The sequence below is a fragment of the Microtus oregoni genome, unplaced genomic scaffold, assembly GCF_018167655.1.
Source record: "Microtus oregoni isolate MIOR12 unplaced genomic scaffold, Mior012 000014F_ref0000157, whole genome shotgun sequence".
Classification (NCBI taxonomy): domain Eukaryota; kingdom Metazoa; phylum Chordata; class Mammalia; order Rodentia; family Cricetidae; genus Microtus; species Microtus oregoni.
In genome coordinates this window covers 7,924,557-7,939,408 of record NW_024543073.1, presented here as the reverse complement: position 1 = coordinate 7,939,408, position 14,852 = coordinate 7,924,557, and the positions used below count along the sequence as shown (strand labels likewise).

At 41.4% G+C, this 14,852-nt stretch overlaps 1 protein-coding gene across 1 annotated transcript in view; it reads left to right on the top strand.

The window, feature by feature from the left end:
• Elovl7 (ELOVL fatty acid elongase 7) overlaps positions 1-14,852 on the top strand; it is a 70,904-nt gene that overhangs the window by 33,460 nt on the left and 22,592 nt on the right. Inside the window, exon 2 of the mRNA XM_041663717.1 lies at positions 11,829-11,960. Within this exon, the coding sequence (XP_041519651.1) occupies positions 11,897-11,960 (64 nt within the window). The 5' untranslated portion in view covers positions 11,829-11,896. The remainder of the gene's footprint in view (positions 1-11,828; positions 11,961-14,852) is intronic.

Genomic DNA, 14,852 nt, shown 5'->3' with positions numbered 1-14,852 from the left:
TCTACACCAGGGAATCACTCTTTAGCCATGAACACTCTGTTTCTAATTCCTTTTTAATGCAATAGTGATGCTTTGTTCCTTAATTATTTCTGTGTTCACCATTCCATTTTGTTCTTTAAACCAATTTATGGATACATGTTTTTAATTCCAGTTACTTAGAGAATTTCATTGCTTTAGTTACACTGCATTTTCGCCTTGGGTTGGGTTCTCTCTTTCTTTCTCTCCTCTCTGTCTCTCGTGTGTGTGTGTGTGTGTGTGTGTGTGTGTGTGTGTGTGTGTGTATCTATGTATGTATTTTATGCAGAGTATCAGGCAGGGCCATGTAGCTTCACTATGTAGCCCAGGATCAATTCAAACTAAAGATCTTTCTGCCTCAGATTCCCAAGTGCAGGGATTACAGCTGCCTGCCATTGACTGATTCTTTGTTAGTGTCTTTGCTATACCCCCTACCCCTGAGTCTATTTGTGAAATTTTTCTTGTTTTTTTTTTTTTAATCTTGTGGGTCTCTGGATAGTTCTGGTTACACCATATCCTTACTGTACAGATGCTTTGTCATTCCTTTTGAACCTGTTTCTCCCCCTCATTTAGCTGTAGTTTGAGGGCTGAGAATCTCAGTTTATATTTAAAATTTTCTTCTTTCTTCCTTCCTTCTCTTCTCTTCTCTTTCTTTCTTTCTTTCTTTCTTTCTTTCTTTCTCATACAGAGTCTCACCATGTAGTCCTGACTGTCCTGGAACTCACTCTGTAGATCAGACTGTCCTTGAAGTCAGAGCTCCTCCTGCCTCTGCCTCTGCCTCTCAAATGCTGGGATTAAAAGCATGTGCCACCATCGCCTGGCAGACCTAAATTTTTCCATTTTAGGAAAGCATAATACATTTTAAGTTTCAATTTACCCTCTTACTCCAATTAATGGTTAAATAATTTTCTTTTCAGTGTCTAGCCAACCTAAACTGTAGTAACTAGGCTTTTTAATTTATTTGGTTGATAGAGTCAGGTGGCTGTGGGTAAACATTTTGGTAGGTAAAGGCCTCAGTGAAGAGTTGTGTTGGTGGATTTAGCACAGAATGAGATCACTGGGTGGGAGAAGAGGCCTAAAGAAGCTTGTATAGCAGCCTTACTAAAGGTGCTTTGGGAGACAGAGAAAAGAGATACAGCCAAGACAGTATCTGAATAGAAGTTTTCTCTCTCTTTCCTGCCTCATCTCTTAAGAACTTACACATTCTAGGTGAGATTGTTGAGCTATACCTCCAAACTCTGAATATATAAATATTTTTTAAAATCTCTTTTATTTTAAGAGGTCTGGTCTTACTATGTTGCTCCAGGAGGCCTTGGGCTCCTGAAGCCTAGCGGTCCTTCTGTTTCAGGCCCTGGAGTCACTGGGACTACTGCACTTGGAAGTTCTCATTTTTGAAGTAGCATTAAGAGTTAATATCAAGACTTATTCCTCCTCAGAGAGTATCTGTGAGGCAACTGTTCCTGTTCAACAAGTAAGTGTAGCACTCCCATCACCGGAAGTGGATTCCTGCTCCATGAGGGTTATCCCTTCACTCTCCTCCTCAGCATCCAACCTGTTCAGAGGTGGGCTGGGCTCTTCTGCTTCCCCAGCAAAAGGAGAGGCTGGATCATCTTATGACCCTCGCTTGTTGGAGACACCAGTCAGTTCCAGAACCTTTCTTCAGCCATGGATTTTCTAGGATTTAGAATGTTTATTTGGGGATTTCCCTTGTTTAGTTGCTTCCGTGAAATTTCAAGGTTTTCGTTGTTGTTTGAATCATTTATTTTTTTCATTCTTCAGTGTTTGGAATCACTCTGAGATGCTATCCTACAGCTTTCGATGGCTGCTTCCTTGTATTTGTCCCTGGCTTCTCTTCCTGTTTCTTAAACATGGGTGTTTCCCGGGGTACCGTCCATTGCCAGGTCCCCTCCTATGGTATTTCTCAAGAGATCTGCACTGCTCCCATGTTAATTATTGCCTCTTGCTGTCATTAAGCACGCCTTTCCTCCTAGCTTCTGATACCGGATTTTCCTTTAAGTCCAATGAACATCTAGATACTTGGTACATTCATTTGTTAGGGCTGCTATAGCAAAGTCCCACCTACTGAGTGGTTTAAATAACAAAAAAAGTATTAGCTTATAGTTCTGAAGATTAGAATTCAGAAACCAATGGGATGCAAGGGTATGTTCCCTCTGAAGGCTGCCAAGGGGGGATCTAGTCCAGCTCTTTGCCTTGGCTTAGAGATGTTCTTTTTGTGTTCATATTTCCTTTATCCTGTGTGTTTATCCATGCCTGGATTTCCCCCTTCTTTCAAGATAGCAGTCATATTAGATTAGGACCCATCCTACTGACTTTATTATTTGTGTACTTATTGGGGCGGTGTGTGTGTGTGTGTGTGTGTGTGTGCCACAGGGCAGAGGACAACTTATAGAAATTGTTTTTCTTCATCTATCATGTGGGCCCTGGGACTTGAACTCTGATCATGAGGTTAGGCAGCAACTGTTTTTACTTGCTGTACCATCTTGTGACTTCACCTTTAACCTGATCTATAAAGACCCTCTGTTCCAATGAGTTCACATTCCTCAGCACTGGGGACTAGGACCTAACATACTAATTTTAAGGGATCACAGGTTAACATACAACATTTAGTTATTCAGTCATACCATTTTCAGCTGCATTCTAGGTACTAGTCTAGGCGCTGGGAATCCAAAGATTCCAAGGTATAGATAGGCTCTTCTCTCTTGATAAATGGAACCGATAAGAATCAGTAAGCAAGAATTTGCAATAGTGTGAAGTATGGGCTGTCCTAGAAGAGGATTACTATTACAGGGATTCTCTCCCTGACTGGCTCGCCCAGGGATGCGTTGCAGAGGAAGGGCCTCAACACTGCATCTTTCCCAATAGGATGCCACCCTGCAGAGTTGTTTTGTCCTGCTTTTAAACCACACCCTCAGTTTCCCAGCCCTGGATCCCACCACCCAGTTAATCTTTCCAAATATTTCATTGATGGACAGTTTCCCAACTTGAAAAACCTGTAATGACTCCTCATTGTCAACAGAATTAAGGGTAATAAAATTCTTCGGCCTGGCTGCCTTTGCTTCCTCCATAGTCAAGTAAGTACCACTGGAGTGTTTCTTTCCTGTCCTGATCTCCCTGGGTCTGCACTTCTTAACCTTGTGCATCACCAGGGTATTACCGGCTAGTCCACAAACATACTTGGGCTTTTCTGTCATACTATGTGGTCAGAATTTTACTTGATTGTCCACGATATCTTTAGCACGATAACAGTGCTTGGTATATAACAGGTATGCACACATATTGGTTGAGTAAGTGGTTTCCCCACCCTCTGGAGGTCTGTCTGCTTGCAGAGTCTTCTTCTCCCCTCTCTCTCAGGTGGGAACATTTCTTTTATCTGTTGGATTCTTACTCTCAAGGCTCAGATGGTATGTCATCTCCTCTAACACGTCTTCCTTCTGGGTCAGGTGCGGCAGGTGCGGCACACCCACAAGGCCTTTCATGATCTCTGTGAACTCTTCGCGTGACCCGTCTTTGCATCATAGAAACCTAAGTAGATGTCTTTCCCCGGCAGACCAAAGGTTAAGTTTGGGAACCATAGTTAAAAAAAAAGATTGCGTTTGGCATGGTATTTTTTTTTTACACGAATATAGATGTTCAGAGATTACTCTGTCTGAAGGGAAAATGAACGGGAGAACAGTTTTGCCTTCATCTGAAAACAACTGTTGTGGGTATCCCTTCTTACCTTGCCTTATTTTTCCTAAGGTTACAGGATTTTTAAAGTTCATCTGGTAGCCATTTACTGAGCACCTGGTTAATTCGAGATTTCAGCGCTAGCAGTAGATGGTAAATAAGATTGAACCTGTCTTTGCAGTAACTAGTAATTATCGTGTCTTCTGATAATCCAGTCCAATTGGTCCCAAGGGACACAGGATTTTAGGATATTTTTACATTCTCAGACTTTGCTCATTCCATTTCTAGAAAAATCTTTGCACGTTGAAGCCACTTGTGGGAAAGGGACCCTATCTGCATCTTGTCACTTTGCCGTGTCCAGCACTGAGCTTATACCCACTGGCGATTTGAGCAGGTCCCAGTTTGCCTCGTCTCTCCCCAGTTACAGAAAGCTGAGTTGGGAGCAGAGATGAATTCTTCTATTTTCCACTTATAAGGGAGGGCCTTCTGTTATCATGAGTTCCCAGAAAACAGTAAACAGCACACTGTTTAGTACCGTGCCAGAGTGTCCACAGACATTCCATTTTCTAGTGACATCGTTTGTGAACACCCTGGTGTCTAGGCCTCCTCCATATGTAAGGTGAAGTGAACACTGAAGCCAATGTGTCTGTCTCATTTCTCAGACTCAAGTCATGGTTGGGCCATAGATCTTGAGCCAGACAGAAACATGTGATCTGAATTAGTCTGGTGGGTCATGTATATATAATTTCTCTTAGAGATCAAGTTCTTCAGATAAGGAAGAAGGAGGCAGTAAAATTGGGGTGAAAGAATAGAACAAGGAATGGAGAATATGTTTGCTTTGAATCCTGATTGGTATGGCAATCCCAGCCTTTCCTTTTGAGAGGCAGGCCCGAGATGTTCCTACCACACTAGTAGGTGGGTATTCTGTGTCATTGCTGTTGGGGGGTAGGAAACACCCATCGTATTCCTGTAGGCTAGAGTCCAGGTGGAACAGTTTCAGCTCATGGCACTCTTATAATGACAATTACAAGTGTAGTACCACCCTGTGTTTATAGATTTATAGTGTGGCATCTGTTCCAGAGAGACTGTGGCACAGATAATTATAAACAGAGGATACATAAAACTCGCTGGAAAGCCTTATATGGTGCTACAGAGTTTCTTTAACTTATTTGCATGTTTTACTTGCTAACTTATTTATCATGCTTTGTTTAAACCAAAATCAGAATCCCTTTGTCAGGAACATACTCCAGGCAAGAAGGGTAGCCCACTTGGGTGGGCTCTGGCTTTGGCACTTTGGTTCACATCTGAACGTGCCCTGCCAGGGCAATCCTCCAAGCTACAGTTGTGTTCTGCGTTGTTTCTCTTAAGCTATCTCTATCTTTGTGGGCTAACCACTCTTCCATATTTCAGATCCCTACACATTTTCCCTGAGGCTGTGTGTGTGTGTGCACGCACATGTGTGCTTGTGTGTGTGTGTGTGCACGCACATGTGTGCTTGTGTGTGTGCACGCACATGTGTGCTTGTGTGTGTGCACGCACATGTGTGTTTGTGTGTGCACGCACATGTGTGCTTGTGTGTGTGTGTGTGTGTGTGTGTGTGAGAGAGAGAGAGAGAGAGAGAGAGAGAGAGAGAGAGAGTTCCTAAGCAGCACAATCTAGCCTCAAACTTGTATCCTGGTGTCTCAGCCTCCCAAGAGCTAGGAGTCCAGCGTGCATCACTAAACCTGGTCTGGTCCTTGGCAAGAAGCTAGCCTGTAAGACTTTTATGAAAAGGGTCATTTGAGTCTTCTTGGAGAACATGCAGAGGGTTTTGAAACCCCTAAAAGGAAATACCAGTTGGATATGGTTCTCGCTTATAATCCCAGCAGTAGGAAACTGGAGTAGGGTAGGAGGAACATGGACTCAGAGTCAGCTACATAGACCCTGTAAAAGAAAGAAGGAAAAGAGGGAGAGAAAGAGGGAAGGAAGGAGAGAGGGAGGGAGATAAAGCCCATCTTACTATCCTCAAGGAAGGTATGTGGGAATGACTACCACTGTCTTTTCCATTGAAAGCAGCAAATCAGATCTTTTCCAGCTCACGAGATCTTTTCTGCCCTGTGTTTGGATGTCTTATCCTGGGAAGATCATATTTCCTCATGGGTTAAGTTATGTACAGTTGATTACTGTTACTTGTAGCTAATAATCTTACTTGACTCAATGGCACTTTCATTTGAAAAACAAAAAGTTAGGTATTGAATTTCTTCCTTGATATTTGACTCTATTGGGGTTTTGTTTGGTTGCTTAAACAGCAACACTTAGGATCTAGTTTTCTGTAATGCACCAAGAACTGAGGTGTAGTCATGATTTTTCTGTCATGAGTACTTGAGGCCCTTATATTTTACCCCCCAAATAAGGGGCTAGTTTCCTCCCACCGGAGATATGGGTGCTGACTCAGGTGTTGCCCACAGATCTTATTTCTCACACAAATTCTTTTGACTCATCAGATTAATCTTGGCCAGAATCAGCCACGCCTCCTATTCCACCCTGATGCCAATGCCTTCCACAGCCAGGTGACTTTTAGTACCTGAATCCTGTCGTGTATTTTCATGGCTGTTTCAGATGTTGTGGGTAGTGCCCTGTCTGAAAATAATGTGTATAGCGTTAAGAAAACGTTTCTAACCTTGGCCCATCATTGAAATTTCCCCAAACACCACCTGTATCCAATCTCTGTTTTAGGAATTCTGAATTTCATTCATGTCCAGGAACCACTGGCCTACGAGATGTAGAAGACACAAGAGCTGCGCTGACCTATCCCTTTATATTTACTTGGTATCTGTTGTAATAACTCTTTGATGGTCTGGTTTCATTTATTTGACTCTTTTCTTTAGCTCAAGGTTTGGCTTTTTTTTTTTTAACTTTTCATGAAACTTATTTTCTACTTCTCATTGTATTTTGTTGTTCAGGTAAAGACATTCCATTGATTTCCAAAGTTCTCTTCCTTATTTCCTCTTGAAGACTTTGGGCTTCATTAGTTCCCTGATGTAGAACATTAAGATAATTTTAACGTAACTTTTGTTGGGAATTTCATATATGAGTACTGAATTGACATGATTTCCACCTCTTCCCCCTCTTCCTCCCTTCTTTCCATGCCTTCCCCTACTGCCTCACAGACATGCAATCTCTTTTTCTTTAGTTACTAATGCTACATTTTGTTGGAAGTCATTCTTTGCCTCAAATGCAGGCATCTGTTACAACAAAAGGCGCTTTTCTCGTGGCTGTGAGCGAATACCTGGCAACACAACTTAAGGAGGCTTGTTTTGGCTCGTACAATCATGACTTGGTGGTAGGTGATTCCAAGGACCACAGCTCCCCTGATTGATTAGCTTTTACGTGGACAGTCACGAAGCAGAGAGAGTGCCTCCTGGTGATTCAGTCCTTCCAACTAGACCCCACCCCACAAAGATTTCATGGCCTCTAAAACAGCATGATGTTAGGGATCACCTGATCGAATGCATGGGCCTGTGGGGGATGTGTCACATTCAGAGCATAGGGACTTTCCTCTTCGAATTGTTGTATCCCACCGTTTTGCTGTGTTTCTGTCTTCGTTTGTCTCATGATACTTCTCAATTTCATTTAGATTTCCTTTGGACCTATCCATTGTTCCGGAGTAGGCTGTTTTCTTTGTACATATTTGTGAATCTTCTGCTTTTCCTTCTGTTGTTGTCGTCTAGGTTCTTCACATTGTGGTTGGAAGAGACTGGATATGGTTTCAGTTTTCTTAAATTTCTTATACTTGTACTGTGACTCAGCATATGATCTATCCTAAAGGATATTGTTTGCCTGAGAACAATGTGCACTGTGTTGTTGGTGACAAAGTCTTTTGTTTCTAATTCATTTTCTGTCAGGATGATTGATAATGTTACTGAAAATGATAAACTTGAATCTTCTGCTATTTTTGTATCCCCATCTATCTCTCTTTTTAAATCTGTTGATACTTGCTTTGTGTATTTAGATGCTGGGATGTTATTTGCATATATATTTATTCTTTCTTCCTCTGTCTCTCTCTTGTGTAGTACTGGACATGGAACCCAGGACTTGATGCATGCTAAATAAGTACTGTGTCCCACTCAGCCCTTTTTACATCTTTTTGATGAACTTGACCCCTTTATCTTCTTCACCCATTTATAATAACCGTGTCTCATGACAACTTTAACTTAAAGTCCATTTTGTCTGATATAAGAACACAATATTATTTTTCTGTCACTTAATTTGTATTTATTGAGGGTGATAGAACACTATCACATGAGCATCTCTCCTGGAATCTCCAGCAAGTTACAAGAACATATGCAGGTTCAAGGTAATGGGGCAGGGGAAACCTTTATTAGCACCATACAGGGCTGGAGATATTGATCAGTGATTAAGACTGCTAACTACTCTTACAGAGGACAAAGGTTCACCTCCCAGGACCTACATGGTAGCTTACATCTATCCATAACTTCAGTTCCAGGGTATTAAAAACCCTTGTCTGGCCTTCATGAACACCAGGCACATATTCTGGTATACAAACATACATGTAGACGAAGCAGCCATACATTTTAAATAACTGTAAACACATTTTATTAACACCATGCTCTGACCAGCTTAGTTAACTGGTCACTCCTATTAGTGAGGAGCTTTTTAGTCCTTCAGTTTATGTCTGTCTACATAACTGTACCTAAACATCCAGGGCCCCTTGAGTGGTTGGCCAACTATCCCTGCAGGTCCGGGAAGTGGTATACAATATTAATATGTGTATGATTTCTTCGTTGCAGCTCTTTTACAATACTCTTCTGCCTATTGAAGGCATGCAGAGGGCTTTCTTTTGCTCGAACACCACACTAGAACAAAAGGACCTCTATGGTGATATATGGCCCCTAACCCCTACCCCAACTCTGCCTGGCAGTAGTGTCTGACCCTTATACTCTGAGGTCCAGCTCAGACTACTGGTACCTATTTGAGATCTTCATCAATTGCTTTCCTATCTTCTCATTGCAAGCCTGAAGCATTCATGTTTGTTTCAGGGGACACGGAAGCCTCTTGTTTTTGAATTCGTCGATATGACTAAGTGCATACACTTTTATAACGCAAAAAATAGGATAAAACTTTTTTTATTTTTGCTTTCTGCTGTTCTGTTTTGTTTACAGGCAATGTGCATGCTCAGTCTACTGGGTAAATGACAAAAATGGGAGGGAAAGGACTAAGAATTATACTAAGGAGAAATAGTAATACCATGAGCAAACTGACAAGTTAGGTCTAGTGGACACATATTTTTACTTGTGTATGTATGGGCTACATGTGTAAATAAGTGTATACAGACTGAATCACGTGTGCTTTTCTGCTAATTAATGAATTTGAACATTTGAAATAATTTTAGAAATAATGGAGTCCATTCTATTCTTCCCGGATTGATTTTCTTTTAGTTAAAATTTATAATGGAAGATAAAGACAAAATAATTTAAACATTTGCTGAAATATATTACCTCAAAAATAGTCTTTAGGCGATAGGCATTTTAATAAATATTGCCATAGCCTTAAAGACTAGAGGATTAACTCCTGGGGATTGTTCTCAACTTATAAATCAAAGACGGAAAGTATCAGTGCTAAGTTCTTTCATCACCGAGCTCAGTCCATCTCTCCCCACCCTCACCCCACTAATAGAGTATGACCCAGTCTGGTCCATTAATTTAGAAGGAAAACAAGCTATTAATTTTGTATGCATTTGAATTTGGAGGTAGACAAAAAAAATTCCTCTCATGAAGCCATTTAAATAAATTTCTGAAAAAAACTGAAGCTAATCTGTACAGAAAAACTCATCTATTATTTTTGAACAACTCTCTGCTAAAATAAGCATGTGTTCTGCCAAATGCTTGCTCTGAGGCAAGCTACTGTGGTCTGGTGAAGGCATGCCAGAGGTCATCTGGATAATTACTTCAAGCCGTGGACATTTTTGCCCACCAGGGGACATTTGATAACTGCTATCCATGTATTTGCGTGCCTCAATCATAAAGCAGGGGTTCCTGGCATCTAGCAGATAGATTGTCAAGCCAGGTTGTCTCACATAGTTCCAAATGCCCAGAGTAATTCTCTATGTCTAAGACGTGTTTGACCTAAAATATCAGTACTGTCAGGCTGGAAAAATCCTGCTTTAAACGTGTTGGGGTCTGTTGGAATTGCCTCTCACTCCCAGCTTCAGTTCTTTCCAAATCTTTGGGAAGTAAGAAGTTGAAGCCCTCAGATCTTTTCTGTACAGAACTCTTCAGAGTTTTCATTATGCTAATGCAGAAAGGGAAGCTTGTCCCAGCCAACAGTAGAACACGCGAAACACACAGATTAGCATCTGGGTGGAAATTTCTCTCGAAGCCTTCCAGAGGCATTCCTTTGCCAAGACAGTGGGAGCAGAGATTCCATCTGATCTTCCAGAACTCAGACTGGTACTGTCGCAACACCGTCACCTGGAAGTGGGAAGGCCATGCACACCCACTGCCCAGCTCTGACTGCTGGCTCTCCTGATTCTTTCTCAGCAGCCCAGCCCAGCCACCATTTCCTTTGTATTCTCCACACTCCTCCAGCCCTCTCTACCGGCAGCACTTTCTCCATCTCCTCATTTTTGATAGTTGACTTATTGGTCTCTGGAGTTTGAGTCTTAGGAGGGCCTTTCCTGTGGCGAGGCTGTACAGTTTCAGGGCTGTCGTTTGGAGTTTCCAACCATTTGGAGTAAGAGCTTCTCTGATAACTTTGGATTCAGGGAGCGTTTTATTGCTGTTGTTTTGTTCCCTGATGCCTATCTAGCTGTATCAACGTCATTTGTTGAGTGATTGTTAGGAACTCAATGTCCACCGAGACGACACCCCTGTCAGCAAGCTGCATGCCTTATTTTGTTTCTGTAGTTATACAAAGGAAATAACTGTTTTGTAGCGCTAGGAGAAAATCAACCTTCCTACCGTAAACTTAGAGGATCTCTTTGTTAGTGTCACAAAACAAACACCATGCAGTTTTTTTTTCAACCAAGTCCAATAGCATCGAGCACATTTACGTTGCTGTAGGATCCACCTCTAGACCAGATCAAATCTTCTTGCTATGTGGCTTTGATTCACTCCGCCATTGGTTCAGGACACACCTACAGTTTGTAAGTTGTACCTTAATTTTAGAGACCTTAAATTGTGGGGAAGAATACCTCTCAGGATCACTGACATGCACTCTTCATTTCTCAGATGTATTGGACATGTTTCTGGGTGTCCCATTGATTGTCTGTGTGACACTGCCTTATCACTTGAGGTCCTGGGGTTGGATTGCATATTATAACATGCAGCAGGCCTGGTTCTCTTCACTGGCCATCTTCCTCAGAAGAGTTCTCTTTTCCACAATGCTTGCCTGCCCGTTTGAAATAACAGATCTCCTTTTCTTGGTTCTTATTGGTCTTCCTCCACTCTTTCTGACTCATTCCGCTGTTTTTTTAATTACTAGGTGGCATTTTAATGATTAATAAAATGCTGTAGGAATACTGGGAACCTCTATATTTTAAAAACTTAAGGGACTGGAGAGCTGACTCAGTGGTTGAGAGTATACTGTTTTGGGAGAAGCCTGAGTTCAGTTCCTAGCACCCATGTCAGGTGGCTCACAGCTGCCTGTAACTCCAGTGACAAGGGATTCCACACCTCTGGTTTCCGCTGACACTCATACTTAAATGGCACATGTACATTTAGTTAAAAATAATAAAAATATTTTCAAAATTTTTCACAAAGAAGACTTTATCGGGTCTGAAGGTGGCCCCAAGGCCTGGGTCAGCACACATCTCTGAAGGTTTGGATCTCTTCTCCCTTTCTGGATGTCCATCACAGCCTTGCCATGGTGATACAGCCTCCCCCCCAACCTGCATCCTCCTCACGAAAGGGAGATGTTCCTTTAAGGCTTGCCAGCCTTCTTCAGCGAGATTACCAGTCTCTCAAGAAGAACTGAAAGTCTCAAGCGTCTGTGACTGCGTCAGCATTTCTTATGGTTCACTAATGCATTTCCCTTCTGTAAGAGTTTGTTGCTCTGCCAGTTCCTATTAAAGTTTTAGCATTTTAAATATTGTATTACTAAAAGCTTATTTTTATTTGCATTTATAGATCATAAGCTCATTTCTGCCTTGTTTTACTGAAGAATACATTAAAAGAGCCAGTTAATCTTGTAGAAAATGGCGTTCAGTGATCTTACATCGAGAACTGTGCGTTTTTACGATAATTGGATCAAAGATGCTGGTGAGTAATGAGATTTTCCAATTGAAGTTCATCTTTCCTTTTTATATCAAATTCCCACATTAATAGGATTTATTTGGAACAAAATAAAAGACTTGACAACTTCCTACTCCTTTATTACGTTAATCAAGAAGCTGTATCCAGGGTTCTATTCTAGCCAAACCTGCATATATGTTCATGATGACATTCATAATAGTGAAGACACTCTAAATTATCTTCAGGAGAGCCCTGGGTGATGTGCGATGGCACATCTCAACCCAGGAGTCCTTAAAAATGGTTTTGGAGGGTCGGTACTCTAATGTTCTAGAGGGAAATTACAGACGCTGTTGACAGAAGTTCAGTCCAAGCTGATTCTGGAATGAAAGAACTGCCCTTGCCCCCGAGAGGTGATGCAGAAAGAGCAGGGAGTAATAAAAATAGAAATGGTCCTTTGGAACATTTAGTGTCACCAGAGTTTAAACTATACAAACGGAAGCCTTGCATGAGCATCGAGTGCGTTTCTTCTGTGGAGAGCTGGCCCTCTCGTAGGTGGTGAATGACGGTTTGGTCATTTGGTCTGCTGGTGAGGTCTGTGGTCAAGGTCATGCGTTTGTACCTGCGGACTGTGCGCTCTCCAGCTGAGCTCCACCCGGTCTCATGAGTGGCTGTCTTTTGTCTGTCAGTGAGTTTTCAAACCCTAGGCAATGTAGTATTGTTTCAAAAACTATTAAAGTCTTAAAAATTAAAACAATGCTACAAGTTTTTAAGATGAAAGGAACCAGAATGCCTTAGAACTTAGACCTGAGATATCGGCCAACCTAATGTCTCATTTTAGAACTGAAGAAATTGAAACCCGGAGATGTGACCTTCCCAAAGTTACTGTGAGTTGAGAGAGAAAGGGAAAAGAAAGAACCACCCTAGAACTGTTGTTTTTAAATTATGTCTAGTGTTCTAGCATTTTATTGTTTGTCATTATTAAGCTTCACATAGTCACGACTAGAACCACTTTGGAGTAAACCACAAATTCATCACGTACCTAGTACACGTGAAGCTGCATCTTAGTTTACAATGATTTCAGCAAAGACACTCTTTCATGGGCAGCATCCTTCTCCCCGTGCTGCTAAAGGGCAATGCTACTTCTCTAAAGTTTATCCAATAATTTTGTCCCTCAAGAACGCCAAGGACAAACAAGCTCGACTCTGTTAGGGCTAATAGAGTAGATTTTTCTCTATTTTCTAATCCCTTTCTGAAAGTTTCAAGTTACTGGGTTCAGAAAAAGTACCAGTTTCTTTAGAGATCTTCTTTCCCCATTGATTTATAGTGATTGCTACAAATTCAATGTTTAAGGCAAACATTAAATGTTGCATCTCAAAGGAGAGATGTACTCAATTCTCACTATTTGAACCTGGAACCCGAGGAGATCCAGGTTTAATTTAAAAGATTATTGCATGTATGTATCGCCACAATTGTACGGGAAGCAGTCAGAGGACAACTACGTGGGGTTGGTTCTCTCCATACACTTTAATGTGGCTTCTAGGGATGGAACTCAGGTCGTTGGGCTTGGACAGCAAGCACTTTACCTTCTGGCCAAGCTCCCCAGCCCTGGCAACAGATTGTAGAATAGAGCTATTTGGAAAAATAGATCCTCTGCCATCCAAACCTCATTATTCACTGTCCTCAATGCAAGAACCTAAGAAATTCAGGTAAACCTTATCTTAACTTAACCTTAACAAGAGCCAAGGGGACTCAGATGGTGGAGACTAATCTCGTGGTCCTAGAAGTACAAACTATTTTAATACAAACTATGTCAGAATGCTGCTTCCGCCTCTTTACCTTTTGTTAGAAGTATTTCCATCAAAAAAGTGAGGAATACTCAGTCAAAAAAAAAAAAAGGAGTAGCAAAGGATTCTAGGTGGTCAAAAATAAGGAGAAACCATGCCAATGGAGCAGGCAAGAAGAGAGAGGGGAGGGGCACAGAGAAGGTGAATTAATATTCATTGAAGTCTTAGGAGAGGAAAGGCCATGAGATGTGGAAAGAGAATAGCCGGGACTCAGGGCCCTCTCTACCGGAGAATAACTAGGTGACCTTGAACAAACTGTGTGTGTGTGTGTGTGTGTGTGTGTAAACAAGAGTGGGAATAGCACCTGTCAGCGAATGCACAAGATGTGAGAAAATATTCTGTTACTGGGGCAGTGTCCTGACACAAATAGATCAAGATGTTACAAATTATGTTAGGTATTTTTAAGGTAACAAATCGCTTGAGTTGTTTTTTTTTTTTTTTTCTTGTCAAGGTCTAGCAGAGTTAAAAGGATTTGTATTAAGATTTACAACTTTGTGAAAAGGCTGTGCAGTGCAGCAGGGGAGTTCTTCTTGTATTTAGTATGGTATTGATCTGGAGTGGCATTAGTTTTGCTTTTCGTACCCTGGGAAGAGCTGAACACACAAACAAGAGCCAAGAATTTCAAGTGTTTTCTTGGCTTTGGCCCTAATCCTGTGTGGCCTTGGGAGAACTGACTGTTACTAGTTTTCTGATCACTGCAGAAGTGGTGGTCGTTCCTAATTATTTCATGTGGAAATTTCCACGGCCACAGTTTTTCGTTTGTCTTTTTTTTTTTGTTTTTGTTTTTTTTTTTTGGCAGCTTAATATGTAAGATAGAAAGGAGTTTATTACAATTCTTTGATATGGAAATCTAGATTTTAAAATCATACTATAGTAGCATTTTGATCTCAGGAGAAATAAAAAAGCAGCTTTTTTGTGTGTTTTTGAATGGAAGTGCTCACTTTCAGATAGTGCGAGCCTGCTTTGCTTTGCAAGAAGATGGAGGATGAACAGGTCCCCTGCCTCTCTGAACTCTTAGTATATCAAAAAGCAGGTGGGCTGGAGAGATGGCTCAGAGGTTAAGAGCATTGCCTGC